At 37.8% G+C, this 19,151-nt stretch overlaps 1 protein-coding gene across 1 annotated transcript in view; it reads right to left on the reverse strand.

Annotated features, from left to right (window-relative positions):
• The window catches only part of EFCAB13 (EF-hand calcium binding domain 13), a 117,477-nt gene that overhangs the window by 21,228 nt on the left and 77,098 nt on the right, over positions 1 to 19,151 (reverse strand). Inside the window, 3 exon segments of the mRNA XM_068531738.1 lie at positions 10,125 to 10,267; positions 15,175 to 15,249; positions 18,461 to 18,604. Coding sequence (XP_068387839.1) covers positions 10,125 to 10,267; positions 15,175 to 15,249; positions 18,461 to 18,604 — 362 coding nt within the window.

Consider the following 19,151-nt stretch of genomic DNA (forward strand, 5'->3'; position numbering starts at 1 on the left):
ATATGTGGAATTTAAAAAATAAAAAAAGCCAGTTTCACAGAATCATAGAAGAGATGTGGGGGAGGGGAAATGTAGGTCAAAGGGCACAATCTTTCAGTTATAAGAATAATAAGTTCAAAAAAAGAAAAAGAACAATAAGTTCAGAGAATCTAATATACATCATGGTGATTATAGTTAAAAATATGGCAATCTGGTAATTTATACTTGAAAGTTGTTGAGAGTAGATCTTAAGCATTCTCACCACTCTCACACACACACAAAATTAACTATGTGAGGTGATGGTGTAAATGTGTTCATTATTTTGATCTTGGTAATCATTCCACTATATCTTTCAATCATAATATTGTACACTTTATATACAATTATATTTGTCAATTATTACTCAATAAAATTGGAAATATACATACACACATATAGCTACAATTAATAATTTCTTATCTTCTATCTTCCTTGGTTTTTAAATTAACACTTGAATTTTTAGGAACTGTACTCTATAGTAAGAGCATGTGTCTTTATTGCATTTTTCCTGCTTCTGTCTGCTTTTGCATTTGCTTCTGTCTGCTTCTGTCTTTATTGCATTTTTCCTGCTTCTGTCCTGCTTCCTAACTACAAGAGCTCTGCCTTAAATATGTCAGGTATCTCTCTGATGTGGGGAGAAAGGGTAGAGAGGGAATAGGAAGAGTTTGTGTATCCCATTTCCCATGATTCTTTTATACTCTTATCTCTATGGATAACCTCCTACCAGCCTCACATCAACCAACAAGGCAAGATAACAAAATTTTCTAAGATCACATTACAAAAAGACCTTTTCAATTAAGTGTCTTCAATTTATAGCAGCTTAAAGACCAGCTTAAAGTAAGTAGTAGGCATTGCAACTCAGTCACCTAAGTGGAGCTCCCTCTGAATCCAGTACATATATTCAAATACAACTAAGTTCAGCTGCTTAGAATTCTAAAAGAAAGAAAGAAACAAAACAAAACAGCGAGCCATCTGAGGTGATCAGGTGCTGATAACACTAGGAGGTGATCTAACAAAATCTGCATCTAGGTTTGGGCCTGTTTACCAGGGGACACAAATCTCTGTGACCTATAATTCCATTTGATCCTTAAGTTCTTACATATGCTGAAACAGAAAAGCAACTACCGGTTTTAGAAAAGATTCCTTGGGCACCTTTAAATACATCCTATGAAAAGACATGTGGGTGGATAGAGATTTTGGAATTTGGGGCTCATTCTTTGCTAAACCACCAAAACAAGGTTAATCACAACTGGTGCCAGGTTTCAAAGTTAGAGCCTGAAATAAATATTCAGATCTAATTTGAACAGATATTGCACAAAAGTAGCAATATCATGAAGACAAGTTCCTTGTCAAGTTGTCAAGCCGAAAAGAAAACAAAGTTATTAAGCTAATTTCAACCCCATCAAGGTTAGAGTCAGGAGGAATAGAACATATACATATCAGTTTAAGTTTAAAAATCTAAAACAAGTAAAGCTGGAGAAACCAGCAGAGAAGAGAACACCTGAGGCCTTGTGCCTGGCTACACCTATAATTATTTCCTCCATATAATTCCTAGCCTATGGATTCAGTCTCTCACATTCCCCTTAACTACTTTCCCCATCATCTTGACATATTTTGGCTCAATCTCAACTCTCTTCATTTAGGTCTTTCAGCAGAAACAGGAGGGACTCAAAAGCTGTATAACTTGATATTTGGGAAGAATTTCTGAATTTGCCAAATGATACATACCTTTCCTACTTTTCAATGCTTTTTTGTAACCATTATAAAATTAATTTTTAAATTTTAAATATACTTTAAAATATTGAGGAGTCAATATGGAATACCAACAATAGCCAAGAAGTAATTCACTAGTTAGAGGGAACCTAAATCTGTTTTTTTTTTTCTTTTTAACATATCCTGGTCAAAAGATGACCTCAGGACAATAATTTTTAAGTTTTTTCTCATATTTCTAAGGATGTGTTGAGATGCTTTAGCAGTTCACTTGGTCATTCTACCCACTTTGGTCAGAGAAACTCAACTTTTATGTTTTATACATTGGGGTACTCCACAAGATTTTCATTTGGAACAAAAGGATTCTACTGCTTTAACAGCACCAAATATAAACAAAAAAAACAAAAACAAAAATAAAAAATTTCAAAACTTTGCAAACCACCACATTAAAATAAGAACTAAGTCACTTTGTGCAGAAGGCTTAATGCTAAAAGAAGAAATAGTATGACAGATGGGGTGCACATACAGTTTTTAGTATCACATATTATTGATAGCTGAGTTATTTTTATAACTCATAAAATATTTTATTGGTCTGATTAAAATAAATGCTGTATAATACTTTCTCTGATACATGTTGCCTACAACTTCCATTCACTGTATCAAAAGAACCTGAAGCTTTGCCACAGAGGAAAAGAGAGGGGGTAAAAATCCCTATTACCAGGTAATTAATACCCTTCTGTTTTCATCAACCCTTCTCACTTCAAATATCCCAATAAGGAAAACAATCAACATACTTAAAGTCCAAAATTACCAGCCTCAATTAAACAGGAGCTTAGCAGAGAAAAGGGGGTAACAACTCTCACAGAGAAAGACAGTTCTTTGACAAAGACCCCAGACAGCACGCTCATGTTACTAGGCTAGTCCTGCATAAACATTCCATACAAAAGAGTATAAAAGTACATTTGTAACTTCAAGGTACTAAGAATACGAGAGAGTAGAAATGATCACATGTAGCTGTGGACTCTTTCTTTCCTGCATGCAGAATATCAGCAGTAAATAATGGAGTATTTATTTTTAAAATTTTAATCTATGGTCTTTGTTTTACAGTACTTTTGTGAACTTTATTTTTTTGTTTCGTTTGAATCATTTTTTACTTGCTAACTAAGTAGAGGTGGTAGCCTCCAGCAGGTGTGTTTTCCTAGCAAATTAAATAAAAGCTTATTTCAACAAAATAGTATGACTATCCCAAGTAGTGTTAATATAAAACTGGAATATAAAACAGTTCCTAACAACCCCCTCTGCGTTCTATTGTTCACTGGGATATACTATTTTCCAGTAACATGTTACACAACTTGAAAGTAGTCATGTAACCAAGCAGGACCCTGTGGGGCCTTCCACCTTCCCAGGACAGAACCCCCCATCCCCACCCCTCCCACTGTCCTCCACCTGCCTCTTTTTTTTTTTTTAAATTAATTAATTAATTAATTTATGGCTGTGTTGGGTCTTCGTTTCTGTGCGAGGGCTTTCTCTAGTTGTGGCAAGTGGGGGCCACTCTTCATCGCGGTGTGCGGGCCTCTCACTGTCGCAGCCTCTTGTTGCGGAGCACAGGCTCCAGACGTGCAGGCTCAGTAGTTGTGGCTCACAGGCCCAGTTGCTCCGTGGCATGTGGGATCTTCCCAGACCAGGGCTCGAACCCATGTCCCCTGCATTGGCAGGCAGATTCTCAACCACTGCGCCACCAGGGAAGCCCCCACCTGCCTCTTATATGTAGAAAAGCTTTACTCTCCCAGGCTTCCCCGGAGTCTCAAAAGGCTGGCTCAAGAGTTAATGACTATGGGGAGGACCTTCAAGATGGCGGAGGAGTAAGATGTGGAGATCACCTTCCTCCCCACAAATACATCAAAAATACATCTACATGTGGAACACCTCCTACAGAACACCTACTGAATGCTGGCAGAAGACCTCAGACTTCCTAAAAGGCAAGAAACTCCCCATGTACCTGGGTAGGGTAAAAGAAAAAAGAAAAAACAGAGACAAAAGACTAGGGACAGGACCTGCACCTCTGGGAGGGAGCTGTGAAGGAGGAAAAGTTTCCACACACTAGGAAGCCCCTTCACTGGCAGAGACAAGGGGTGGGCGGGGTGGGGGGAAGCTTCGGAGCCACAGAGGAGAGCACAGCAACAGGGGTGCAGAGGGCAAAGCAGAGAGATTCCCGCACAGAGGATTGGTGCCGACCAGCACTCACCAGGCTGAGAGGCTTGTCTGCTCACCTGCCGGGGCGGGTGGGGGCTGGGAGCTGAGGCTCGGGCTTTGGAGGTCAGATCCCAGGGAGAGGACCCAGGGAGAGGAGGGGTTGGTTGTGTGAACACAGCCTGAAGGGGGCTAATGCACCATAGCTAAATGAGAGGGAGTTGGGAAAAAGTCTGGAACTGCTTAAGAGTCAAGAGACCATTGTTTTGGGGTGTGCAAGGTAAGGGGATTCCTTCCCTGTCTGCCCACAGAAGGCAGAGCACCACCTAAACAAGCTCCAGAGACGGGCATGAGCTGCGGCTATCAGTGCGGACACGAGAAATGGGCAGGAAATGCTAATGCTGCTGCTGCAGCCACCAAGAATCCTGTGTGCGAGCCCAGGTCACTATCCACACCTCCCCACCCAGGAGCCTGTGCAGCCCGCCACTGCCAGGGTCCCGTGATCCAGGGACAACTTCTCCAGCAGAACACACAGCATGCCTCAAGCTGTTGCAACATCATGCTGGCCTCTGCTGCTGCAGGCTACCCGCCCCCCCGCATTCTGTACCCCTCCCTCCCCCAAGCCTGAGTGAGCCAGAGCCCCCTAACAGCCACTCCTTCAACCCCCTCCTGTCTGGGAGAAGAACAGATGCGAGAGGGCGACCCACATGCAGAGGCAGGGCCAAATCCAAAGCTGAACCCCAGGAGCTGTGCAAACAAAGAAGAGAAAGAGAAATTTCTCCGTGCAGCCTCAGAAGCAGTGGATTAAATCTCCACAATCAACTTGATGTACCCTGCATCTGTGGAATACCTGAATAGATAAAGAATCATCCCAAAATAGAGGAAGTGGACTTTGGGAGCAACTGTAGACTTGGAGTTTGCTGTATGCAACTAACCAGTTTCTGATTTTTATGTTTATCTTAGTTTAGTTGTTAGCACTTACTAGCATTGGTGGATTTGCTTATTGGTTTGGTTGCTCTTTTCTTTTTTTTTCCTTTTTTTATTACTTGTTAAAATTTTCTTATTTTAATATTTAAAAAAAATTTTTATTTTAATAACGTTTTATTTTATTTTTCTTTCTTTCTTTTTTTTCTTCCTTTTCTTCTGAGCTGTGTGACTGAGAGGGTCTTGGTGCTCCAGCTGGCTGTCAGGCCTGAGCCTCTGAGGTGAGAGAGCCAAATTCAGGACATTGGACCACCAGAGACCAACTGGCCCCACATAATATCAATCGGCGAGAGCTCTCCCAGAGATCTCCGTCTCAACACTAAGACCCAGCTCTACTCAACACCCAGCAAGCTCCAGTGCGGGACACCCCATGCCAAACAACTAGCAAGACAGGAACACAAACCCACCCAATAGGAGAGAGGCTGCCTAAAATCATAATAAGCTCAAGGACACCCCAAAACACACCACCAGACATGGTTCTGCTCAACAGAAAGACAAGATCCAGACTCATCCAGCAGAACACAGGCACCAGTCCCCTCCACCAGGAAGCCTACACAACCTACTGAACCAACATTACCCACTGGGGGCAGACACCAAAAACAAGGGGAACTACGACCCTGCAGCCTGCAAAAAGCAGACCCCAAACACAGTAAGTTAAGCAAAATGAGAAGACAGAGAAATACACAGCAGACGAAGGAGCAAGGTAAAAACCCACCAGACCAAACAAATGAAGAGGAAATAGGCAGTCTACTTGAAAAAGAATTCAGAGAAATGGTAGTAAAGATGATCCAAAACCTTGGAAATAGAATGGAGAAAATACAAGAAAAGTTTAATAAGGAACTAGAAGAACTAAAGAGCAAACAAACATTGATGAACAACACAATAAATGAAATTAAAAATTCTCTAGAAGAAATCAATAGCAGAACAACTGAGGCAGAAGAACGGATAAGTGACCTGGAAGATAAAATAGTGGAAATAACTACTACAGAGCAGAATAAAGAAAAAAGAATGAAAAGAATTGAGGACAGCCTCAGAGACCTCTGGGACAACATTAAACACACCAACATTCAAATTATAGGGGTCTCAAAAGAAGAAGAGAAAAAGAAAGGGACTGAGAAAATATTTGAAGAGATGATAGTTGAAAACTTCCCTAATATGGGAAAGGAAATAGTGAATCAAGTCCAGGAAGCGCAGAGAGTCCCATACAGGATAAATCCAAGGAGAAACAAGCCAAGACACATATTAATCAAACTATCAAAAATTAAACACAAAAAATATTAAAAGCAGGAAGGGAAAAGCAACAAATAACATACAAGGGAATCCCCATAAGGTTAACAGCTGATCTTTCAGCAAAAACTCTGCAAGCCAGAAGGGAGTGGCAGGACATATTTAAAGTGATGAAAGGGAAAAACCTACAACCAAGATTACTCTACCTGACAAGGATCTCATTCAGATTTGAGGGAGAAATTAAAATCTTTACAGACAAGCAAAAGCTAAGAGAATTCAGCACCACCAAACTAGCTTTACAACAAATGCTAAAGGAACTTCTCTACACAGCAAACACAAGAGAAGGAAAAGACCTACAATAACAAACCCAAAACAATTAAGAAAATGGTAACAGGAACATACATATCGATAATTACCTTAAATGGAAACGGATTAAATGCTCCAACCAAAAGACATAGACTGGCTGAATGGATACAAAAACAAGACCCGTATATATGCTGTCTACAAGAGACCCACTTCAGACCTAGGGACACATACAGACTGAAAGTGAGGGGATGGAAAAAGATATTCCATGCAAATGGAAATCAAAAGAAAGCTGGAGTAGCAATTCTTATATCAGATAAAATAGACTTTAAAATGAAGACTATGACAGGAGACAAAGAAGGACACTACATAATGATCACAGGATCAATCCAAGAAGAAGATATAACAATTGTAAATATTTATGCACCCAACATAGGAGCACCTCAATACATAAGGCAAATGCTAACAGCCATAAAAGGGGAAATCGACAGTAACAGAATAGCAGTAGGGGACTTTAACACCCCACTTTCACCAATGGACAGATCAACCAAAATGAAAATAAATAAGGAAACACAAGAGGGACTTAATTGATATTTATCGTACATTCCATCCAAAAACAACAGAATACACTTTCTTCTCAAGTGCTCCTGGAACATTCTCCAGGATAGATTTGTGATTTGGGTCACAAATCAAGCCTTGGTAGATTTAAGAAAATTGAAATCGTATCAAGTATCTTTTCCGACCACAACGCTATGAGCCTAGATATTAATTACAGGAAAAAAACTGCAAAAAATACAAACACATGGAGGCTAAACAATACACTACTAAATAACCAAGAGATCACTGAAGAAATCAAAGAGGAAATAAAAAAATACCTAGAAACAAATGACAATTAATACACGATGGCCAGGGGCTTCCCTGGTGGCGTAGTGGTTGAGAGTCTGCCTGCCAATGCAGGGGACACGGGTTCGAGCCCTGGTCTGGGAAGATCCCACATGCCGCGGAGCAACTAGGCCCGTGAGCCACAATTACTGAGCTTGCGCGTTTGGAGCCTGTGCTCCGCAACAAGAGAGGCCGCAATAATGAGAGGCCCATGCACCGCAATTTAGAGTGGCCCCCACTTGCCGCAACTAGAGAAAGCCCTCGCACAGAAACGAAGACCCAACACAGCCATAAATAAATAAATAAATAAACCCAAAGTTTAAAAAACAACAACAACAACAACAAAAAAAACACGATGGCCCGAAACCTATGGGATGCAGCAAAAGCAGTTCTAAGAGGGAAGTTTAGAGCAATACAATCCTACCTCAAGAAACAAGAAACATCTCAAATAAACAACCTAACCTTACATCTAAAGCAATTAGAGAAAGAAGAACAAAAAAACCCCAAAGTTAGTAGAAGGAAAGAAATCATAAGCTTAGATCAGAAAGAAATGAAAAAGAAATGCAGTAAATGATAGCAAAGATCAATAAAACTAAAAGCTGGTTCTTTGAGAAGATAAACAAAATTGATAAACCCTTAGCCAGACTCATCACGAAAAAAGGGGAGAAGACTCAAATCAACAGAGCTAGAAATGAAAAAGGAGAAGTAACAACTGCCACTGCAGAACTACAAACGATCATGAGAGATTACTACAAGCAACTACATGCCAATAAAATGGACAACCTGGAAGAAACAGACAAATTCTTAGAAAAGCACAACCTTCCGAGACTGAACCAGGAATAAATAGAAAATAGAAACAGACCAATCACAAGCACTGAAATTGAAACTGTGGTTAAAAATCTAACAAACAAAAGTCCAGGACCAGATGGCTTCACAGGCGAATTCTATCAAACATTTAGAGAAGAGCTAACACCCATCCTTCTCAAACTCTTCCAAAACATAACACAGGGAGGAACACTCCCAAACTCATTCTATGAGGCCACCATCACCCCGATACCAAAACCAGACAAAGATGTCACAAAAAAAGAAAAATACAGGCTAATATCACTGATGAACATAGATGCAAAAATCCTCAAGAAAATACTAGCAAACAGAATCCAACAGCACATTAAAAGGATCATACGTCGTGATCAAGTGCGGTTTATCCCAAGAATGCAAGGATTCTTCAACATATGCAAATCGATCAATGTGATACACCACATTAACAAATTGAAGGAGAAAAACCATATGATCATCTCAATAGATGCAGAAAAAGCTTTTGACAAAATTCAACACCCATTTATGATAAAAACTCTCCAGAAAGTAGGCACAGAGGGAGCTTACCTCAACATAATACAGGCCATATATGACAAACCCACAGTCAACATCGTTCTCAATGGTGAAAAACTGAAACCATTTCCTCTAAGATCAGGAACAAGACAAGGCTGCCCACTCTCACCACTATTATTCAACATAGTTTTGGAAGTTAGAGCCACAGCAATCAGAGAAGAAAAAGAAATAAAAGGAATCCAAATTGGAAAAGAAGAAGTAAAACTGACTCAAAATAACTCAAAATTGAGTTATTTGTAGTGAGGTGAATGGACCTAGAATCTGTCATACAGAGTGAAGTAAGTCACAAAGAGAAAAATAAATATCATATGCTAACACATATATATGGAATCTAAAAAAAAAGTGGTTCTGAAGAACCTAGGGGCCAGACAGGAATAAAGAGGCAGATGTAGAGAATGGACTTAAGGACACCGGGATGGGGAAGGGTAAGCTGGGACGAAGTGAGAGAGTGGCATGGACATATATACACTACCAAATGTAAAATAGATAGCTAGTGGGAAGCAGCTGCATAGCACAGGGAGATCAGCACAGTGCCTTTTGACCACCTAGAGGGGTGCGATAGGGAGGGTGGGAGGGAGATGCAAGAGGGAAGGGATATGGGGATATAAGTATACGTATAGCTGATTCACTTTGTTACACAGCAGAAACTAACACAACAATGTAAAGCAATTATACTCCAATAAAGATGTTAAAAAAAAAAAGTTAATGATTATGAAATGTGAAGATGTAAAAACAAAGAATAGCTATCTGTTGGGCCAGGAAACTGGTAATAATTTAGACTACAAACCAGCCACATAGCAGAGTCACTGACCTCCCAGTTCCCTGAAGATATCGATAAAGGCCTAACACATATTCCTCAGTTGTTTTTACAGGAAGCAGACCCCCCTCAGATGAAAACTGCTAACTGCAAGCACATAGAACCTAAACCAATTAAAGCCAGAGGACTGGTGTTGCCTGAAACTTTACCTTGATACCAACGAATCCGAGATTGTGCACAAGCTGTTCACACACCCTGCAGCCCCCTCCCCCACACTGATTTTAAAACCTCTCTCTCCTAACCAACAACTTGGAGATGGTCCTAGGACATTGGTCCACAATCTTCCCAGGTTGCTGGCCTCCCGAATAAAACAACTTTTCCTTTTCCACCAACACTTGTCTCTTGAGTATTGGCCTTTCAATCAGCAAGGAGCCAAACTTGCTGGCCTCATCCGGTTACAGTCAATACATATTTGATCAATGTAGAGTAATAATACATTAGATATTAATATTTTTCTATAGAACAGTCAAACAATCTGAACTTTCTTTATATTTCCTAAATGTATATATTGGCGTATCAGCCAAATACAAGATACAAGGACAAATAAAGATTGATAGAGGATAAAACCATATATCTTTTAATTTTAGTATTTGGAATACTCATCATCAACTGTTGCTAACTTCAGTGCAGCTAGGAATTCGTCTTTTTTTAAATTACTTTTCAAACTAGACAGAGTATTCCACAGGTCAGGAGCACTCATCTTCTCTTTGCTAAGATTGTGGAGGTTTTCAATAGTATCAGGCAATACTAAAGGGTACATAAAACACAAGTTTTACAACATACTTGTTCAAGAAGTTAATACAGTAAACTATTATCTGGAATAGTTAGGAATTGACATTTTTATGGTTAAGAAGAGTAACAAATACAGTATAAATTAATTGCCAATTTTCAAATATTAAAGCAGAATAAAATAACACAAAATTAAGTATATCTTTGAAGATTCTAAAATATTTCACGAACTTATAGTGTCTGCACCTCTAAATAATCATTATAAAGAATAACTTCCATTGAACTATAGATTTACAAAAGGCTGAATTCACAAACATGTCCAACTGATAAAACCATGAATTAAATAGCTTTTGCTCTATATCTCCCCAAAAAATTCTTTCCTGAATAACTACTTCCTCTTTAATATACCACCGCAGACCATGGAAGGAAATTTTGTTTGATTAAAATTCCAATAGAAAACCTTTGGAAAGCTTTAACAGGGGAGTGGAGTTATCATGTTACAAAAGTATAAAAGGTCACTCTGTTGCTATGTAGACAATGAACTTTCTGAAGATCAAGCAGTTAGGAAGCTATTGTACTAGGTCACAAAAAAAAATGATAGTGGTTTCAACAAGGGTGAAAGTGATAGAGATAAGGAGAAGTGAACAAATACAGGATACATTTTGAGCATGAAGCTGAGAGTATTTAATGATGAACTGAATAACAGTCTAAGGGGGCGGGGGCCATGAAGAACTTATAGGTTTGAGACCTGAGCAACTGGGTGGAGAGTGGTATCAACAGCTGATATAGAAAAGACCAGGGAAAGAATAAGAATTCTTTTTCATACACATTAAGTTTGAGATAAATAGGGTGTCAAAAGGATACAGATATTATTTTAAAGCAATAAGATCACTCAGGAAAAGCCTTAGAGAATGGGACTCAGAATGGAATCTGGGATCACACTAATATTTAAAAGTCATCCAGAAAAGAAGCAGCCAGCAAACAAGACCAAAAAGGAAGGGGTATATATACAATGGGATATTATTTAGCCACGAGAAAGAAGGAAATTCTGCCATTTGTGAACTTGAGGGTATTACTTTAAGTGAGATAAGTCAGACAGAGAAAGACAAATACTCTAAGATCTCACTTATATGTGGAATCTAAAAAAGCAGAACTCATAGAAACAGAGAATAGAATGGTGGTTACCAGGGGTTGGGGAGTGGGGGAACTGGGGAGATGTTGGTGAAAGGATACTAACTTGCAATTAGAAGATTAATGAGCCTTGGGGATCTAATGCACAGCATTGTGATTATAGTTAATACTGTATTATACACTTGAAAGTTGCTAAGAGACTAAATCTTAAATGTTCTCACCACAAAAAAGAAATAATATTTATGTGATGTGATGGAGGTGTTAGTTAAACACTACGGTGGTAATCATACTGCAATGTATAAGTGTATCAAATCAACAGACTGCACACCTTAAACTTACACAATGTCAATTATACCTCATTTTTTTAAAAAAGGAAGAGCCAATAAGATGAGAGGGACATTAGGAGACTACAGTGTCACAGAAGACAGGAGAAGAGAAATTTTTAAGAAGAAACATATTAAAACCTGCTAGAGGTAAACAAGATAAAGACAGAAAATTGACCACTGGATTTAGCAAGATGAGATTTAACTTTTCGTAAAAAGCTAGTATGAAGTGGCAAGGTCAAAAACCTGAATGAGTGCTTTTAAAGAGAGAACTGGCAATATGGTAGACTGAGAATAGCCAGATTCCCCTTCAACCTCAAACATAAAACATATTCTAATGCTAAATTAAGAATATCAATGATATTCTTAATTGATATAATATCAATTATATTTACTGGTGCTTACACAAGCAACACATCAGGAACAGTCCAGTTCTTTGAGGGTGGCCACTCTACCACAGCTCACCCCCAATACACCCTGAGAGTCCACACAGGCCCCGCCTGCCCTGTGGTGTGGCTCCACAACAGGGTGGGGGCAGTGGAGGCTGGGGGCAGTGATCGGATGTGAAGGACAAAGTAGACTTGCACCCAATACTGCATCTGAGTGGAGTGATGGAAACAACTGCTGGCCCCTGCACAGGTAGCATATTGGAGATACCTCAGACCTCTGTCTGTGACCGATACAAGCCGAGAACCTGCATGGACCCCACTTGCTTCAGCTCTCCTCCCCTTTCAGGCAAGGGTCCCGGAGCAGGAAGAAGGGAAAGCACACACTTAAAGAGAACAGAGCCAGGCCTGGCCCAACCCTCAGGGCTTCTGCTTCAGCAACTTGGGATCAAACCCCGCCCTGATAGGGCAGTGATGGCCACTGAGCAGAGAAGTCCTACCTCACACCTCACTCCATCTCTAGCCCCTGCATCTCTAGCCCCGCCCCTACCAGGCGATAGCTGCCAGCACACTCTGAGAAAAGATGTGACCTGTGTCCATGCCAAATCCAGCTCTCCCACCAAAGGTATTGTGCACACCCTGTCTGTATAGGGATGCCCCCACATAAGAAAACCCCTTCAAGACCACAGTAGGTAACTGTTTTACCTAAACAGAGGCAGAGAAAGTTAAGCAAAATGAAAAGGCAGAGGAATTGCTCTCAATTGAAAGAGCCAAAGAAAACCCCTGAAAAAAATTAATAATGAAACAAATAAACAATTCACCAGATAAAGAATTCAAAGCATTGGTAATAAAAATGTTAACTGAATTAGGGAAAAGAATAGATGAACAGTGAAAAATTTAACAAGGAACTAGAAAATGTAAAAAAGACTTAATCAGAAATGAAGAATTCAATAGTTGAAATAAAAAAAATACTAGAAGGAATGACTGGCAGACTAAAGTGATACAGAAGAATACCATCTGGAAAAAAATGTAATAGCAAATATAAGTACAATAAACAGTTGAGAGATAAACATGAAGATGCAAAATATGACATCAAAAACACAAAATGTGGGGGAGGTGAGTAAAAACTGTAGACCTTTTAGAATGTGTTTGAACTTAAATGACTACCAGTTTAAAACAACCCAATCAAAAAATGGGCAGAAGCCCTGAATAGAGGTTTTTCCAAAGAAGACATACAGATGGCTAAAAGGCACGTGAAAGGAAGCTCAACATCACTAATTATTAAAGAAATGCAAATCAAAACCACAGTGACATATCACCTCACACCTGTCAGAATGGCTATCATCAAAAAGTCCACAAATAACAAATATCAGCAAGGATATAGAGAAACGGGAACCCTTGTACACTGTTGGTGGGGATGTAATTTGTTGCAGTCACTGAGGAAAACAGCATGGAGCTTCCTCAAAAAGCTAAAATAGAACTACCATATGTCCAGCAATTTCACTCCTGGGTATATATTTGGAAAAACAGAAAACACTAATTTCAAAAGATAGATGCACCCCAATGTTCACAGCAGCACTATTTACAATAGCCAAGAATATGGAAGCAATCTAAGTGTCCATCAACAAATAAATGGATAAAGAGGAAACGGTATGTGTGTGTATACACACACACACACACACACACACACACACACAATGGAATATTACTCAGCCATAAAAAAGAACAAAATTCTGCCATTTGCAGCAATTTGGATGGATCTAGAGAATATGATGCTTAGTGAAATAAGTCAGACAGAGAAGGACAAATACTGCATGAAATCACTTTTGTGTGGAATCTGAAAAAATAAAACAAGTGAATGTATACAGCAGAACAAAACCAGACTCACAGTTATAGAAAACAAACCAGTGGTTATCAGTGGGGAGAGGCAAGAGGGAAGAGGGGGATGGGACAAGACAGCTGTATGGGATTAAGAGATACAAACTACTATGTATAAAATAGATAAGCAACAAAGATATATTGTATAGCACAAGGAATTATAGCCATTATCTTGTAAACTACAAAAAATAAAATTAAGTAAATGAATAAAAACCAAGATAAAAGAATAAAAACTAAAATTCTATGACAGCCACATGGAATGATCAAGTGGCTTACATAAAATCTGAATGAGTACACAATGTAAAAATATATGTCCAGTCATTGGATGTGCTTGAAATGGTTTTATTAAAATTATTTTCTATTGGCATTTACTTTAATTAAAAAAGTACTTGAAGAAAAAGAGTGAGAAAGGAAATATAACTACAGATATGAATAAGATATTATACAACCCTGTGCTAATAAAATTTTTTATCTCCATGAAACTGAAATTCCTAGGAAAAGTGCCTGACAATGCAAATAATCCTTTCATCCAATTAATCAATTGTGTTTCCTTGTATAGGAGACAAATTAAATTGATATATAAGGTAAAAATAGCTGTTACTTAAAGTGCCCTATTACCTAATATGTGGCACAAAACACAATCCTACTTTTAGCCCCAATCTTCAAAGTACTAATTTCACTCCAATATACATATATGACCTTACATTTTTTTATAGTGAGCTTCTTAGTGACAAAGACTGTCTTCTTCATCTTAGCACTCTCACAGCTTAACATATAATCTGGTACATAGTAATGGCTCAATAAATGTTACTGAATAAAGTGGAAGATGAGAAAAAATATGAACAGCTGAAACCAGAAATTCTGCATTATAGAACTCAGCTATGGTCACTAGATGGCATCACTTTCCCAAAGTAAGAAAACATTTTAAACCTTCCCAAAATATGAATTTCATATATGTGGTTCTAGCTCTTTATAATAAAGTGTGAGGTTGAACAGTTAAGATTATGATAGCTTTCAATTCATTTGCATGTGGAAGTTCTAAATTTAGGAATCAGTAATGGAGAAGATTAAGATCAAACATAGCAGGAAGCCAGGCATTTATTTGCCTGATGATCTTTAGGATGGCTAGCTCTTTTAATACATTATACTCTTCTAAAATCTGTCAAGCCATTTAGTCCACAAAAAGCACAAGATACGATGTTCTAACATAATTTTTCAGAGAAGCGTTCCGTGTTGCTCATCATAGTATCAACGAATTCTTTAAAATTCACTTTTTTTGTTTCTGAAGGGAAAAAAACACATTTTCTTCAGTACCTTCAAGTATTAAATTATTATGATAAATACTGAATTACATAAAATAAGTTATATATTCAGGGAGATAACATAATTATATCCAACAGCTAATACTAACCACTAAGATATATGGGTATAAGGGGGAAAAGCAATTCAATTTACAGGCAAAAGCTAAACCCTGAAAATACCAAGAAAATTTATCAAAATCCTTCTAGTCACAAGTGTACAACATTTTTAACTTTAAACTTATATTATCTTGTCTTGGTCTTGCAACAACTCAGTAAAATATGTAGGTAAAGAATTAGTATGTTATTTTACATGTTTAAAAGAAAACACTTATACGTGATATGTTTTTTTTTTCTACGTTCCCAGTAGGAAATGCAAGATCAGGAATTAGAAGCAAGCTCTCTCGACTCTCTGTTTCTTCTACATCAGGCTAACATTCACACTGATATCTTTAGTATACTATTGAAACCATTAAACATCTTAATAGTCATTTTATACCTAGACAATGGCTTTCCTTGATTATGTATAACTCTTCATAATATCCCAATGTTAGAATGGATAAAATATTTCTAAGAATTTTCTAAGGCCAGATATACAGGTTTTATATAAATATAATGAGCTTTTGATAACCCTAGTCCTTTGCTTACCCCAGTGAGAAAAAAAATTCTAATGCACTGTAAAAAATACAGCACAGTATACTTCCTATTCCCAATATTAAATATCTTTGAGCGTTTACTTCAAAGAGCACCAAATCACTTTGTATTCTTAGCCAAATTTTTGGAGACAAAAAAAATGAGACCTTGAAAAATTCTGGCGGAATTATAGAGTTAGTTAAGATTTACATTCCCTAACAGGAACATATAACTTTCTAAATATTTGCAACATATATTCGTTATGAAGCGTGATTATACATCAAACCACTGGGAAGCCACCACCCAGCTGAAGAAGATTATTAATACCATAGCCTCTGTGCTTTTCCCATTCCATTATCCTGCTTCCCCCACAAAGAGAATATTACTGAATTTTTAAAATTTACCAAACTTTTGCTCTTTTACATATAATTTGTAACTGGATAAATAAATTATTTTTAATTTTGTTTTCAAGCTTTTGTTACACTATAGCAATCTGAGACTTGCTTTTTTCATTCAATATTATATATCTAACAATCATCCATATGCTATATTGCTATGTTCATTTTCACTAATGTGTACACCATTAGTATTCCATTATACAGCAAAGGTATATACCACAATTTATACATTCTGTCACTGATCATGTTGTTTCTTTTTTTGTTGTTATTGTTAAGATCAGTGTTGCCACGAACATTCTTGAATATGTCTCCTTGTAAATCAGTGCAAGAGATTTCCTTGAATTTATAGCTAAAAGTGGATTTTTCTAAGCCACAGGGATATGAAAACCTTACAAAATACTACATAATGTTTTTCAAAGTTGTTTTATCACTTTCACCATATTTACCAACACTTAGATTAACAGACATCTTAATTTTTACCAATTTAGTGGGTATAAAAAGTTATCTAACTGTGACCTAAATTTTGCATTTCCCTGATTACTAATGATGTTGAGAAGCTTTTCATATGATTATTAGCAATTTGTGTTTCTTCACGTGGAAATGACTGTTCTTGAAATTTAGCCATTTTTCTATTGGGTTGTTATTTAATTTATAGGGGTTCCCTATATATTCTCTACAACAATCCTTTGCTGTTATAAGTGTTGCAAATAATCTTTACTCAGTTTGTGGCTTGTTCTCCTTGTATTATGTTTTAGTAAAGAGAAGTTCTTAATTTTAATGTAACCAAATTTATCAATCTTTTCTCTCCTGCTTAGTGATTTTGTATTTTTAAAAAAAAATCCCTCCTAACTCTAAGTCAGAAAATTTTTCTTCTTTTTTTCCTAAAACTTTTACTGTTCACATCTGGAAATTATTACTGAATATGGTATATAGATAAGGATCCAATTCCATTTTTTTCCATTTGAAAAGTTAATTATTCCAGCACCATTTATTAAGTGGTGCTTCTTTTCCCTGCTGTGATCTAACACCTCATTATATATGTTGCCATATACGTATGTAGATAGATTTGGAAGTTCCTTATCTTGTCCTATTGGTCAATTTCTCTATCCCTGTGCCATTCTCACACTGTTTAAATTACTATAGCTTTATAACGAGACTTGATATCCAAGAAAGCTGGTCTCCTTCAACACCACACACACACACACACACACACACACCTACTTTTTATTATGAAAAATTGTAAATACATACAAAATAGAAAGTATATGATGGACTTCCCTGGTGGCGCAGTGGTTAAGAATCCACCTGCCAATGCAGGGGACACGGGTTCGAGCCCTGGTCTGGGAAGATCCCACATGCCACGGAGCAACTAAGCCCATGTGCCACAACTACTGAGCCTGTGCTCTAGAGCCTGCGTACCACAACTACTGAGGCCATGTGCCACAACTGCTGAAGCCCACACGCCTCGAGCCTGTGCTCCACAACAAGAGAAGCCACCACAATGAGAAGCCCATGCACTGCAACAAAGAGTAGCCCCCGCTCGCCACAACTAGAGAAAGCCTGCGTGCAGCAACGAAGACCCAACACAGCCAAAAAAATAAATTAATTAATTAAATAAATTAAAAAAAAAAAAAGAAAGTACATGGCAATGCACACTCATGTACTCTCCCTGGTTGCAAATATTATCAACTTATGGCCATTATTATTTCATCTATAACCTCACCCACCCCTCTACCTCACTCTCACCCTTTCTCTTTAGGAAAGTTGCTGCTATGTTCTACAGGCACCTAAAAAAATTGGTACCTTTATTATGAATTGTCAGCTTTGACATAATAAACAGTCCTTCTTTGTCCCACTTAATACCTTTTGTCCTAACTTCTGTCAATCAGAAAGCAAAATCACAAACCCTACTTTCTTTTTGTTTGCATTTTTGCCTAGGAAAAAAAGGTTTGAAAAGACTATTAAGACTGCTTATTTCTGGACAATGAGATTTTGAGTGTCTTGCTGTACTTTTGAGTATTTTTGTACTTTTCAGTATTGGCTTAATTTTAATGGACTCTTTTTCTAACAAAAATTATAAAGTCATCATTCTGAGGAAAAGAATAGCAAACTGATCCTCTTTTCACATGCATCAACCCAGTTTTCCTGAAAATATATCACTTACCACCAGCTTCAGTCAACTCTGTGATCTTCTGAAATTCTGGCTTAGAAGGGTAAACTCCAAAATTTTGAAGACAAGTATTCAGATCCCCATAATCAATATTTTCATCTTTAATTTTATCAATAGCTTTGATGACATCAGTCAATGCTGAAAATAAAGCAGTATGCTAATAAGCATTAAGTATAAGTCAAAAGCAAAACACCAATAGTAAGATGAATTTTAGTTCTAACACACTAACAAAATATTAAAAACTTCAGAAATATTATATGTGAGAAGCATTACCAGAATCTTTAATAATATGAAAATTAAGGGCTTCCCTGGTGGCGCAGTGGATAAGAATCTGCCTGCCAGTGCAGGGGACACAGGTTCGATCCCTGGTCCGGGAAGATCCCACATGCTGTGGAGCAACGAAGCCCATGCGCCACAACTACTGAGCCTGCCTGTAGTGCCTGCAAGCCACAACTACTGAACCCTGTGTGCCTAGAGCCCGTGCTCCGCAATAAGAGAAGCCACCGCAGTGAGAAGCCCGTGCACCACAACGAAGAGTAGCTCCTGCTCACCACAACTAGAGAAAGCCCACATGCAGCAACAAAGACCCAACACAGCCAAAAATAAATAAATAAAATAAAAATTTTTTAAAAATTAAAAAAAAAGGAAATTAATAAGTTATAAAATCAGAGTTTGAAATATATTA

The sequence above is a fragment of the Eschrichtius robustus genome, chromosome 20, assembly GCF_028021215.1.
Source record: "Eschrichtius robustus isolate mEscRob2 chromosome 20, mEscRob2.pri, whole genome shotgun sequence".
In the NCBI taxonomy this organism is placed as follows: Eukaryota; Metazoa; Chordata; class Mammalia; order Artiodactyla; family Eschrichtiidae; genus Eschrichtius; species Eschrichtius robustus.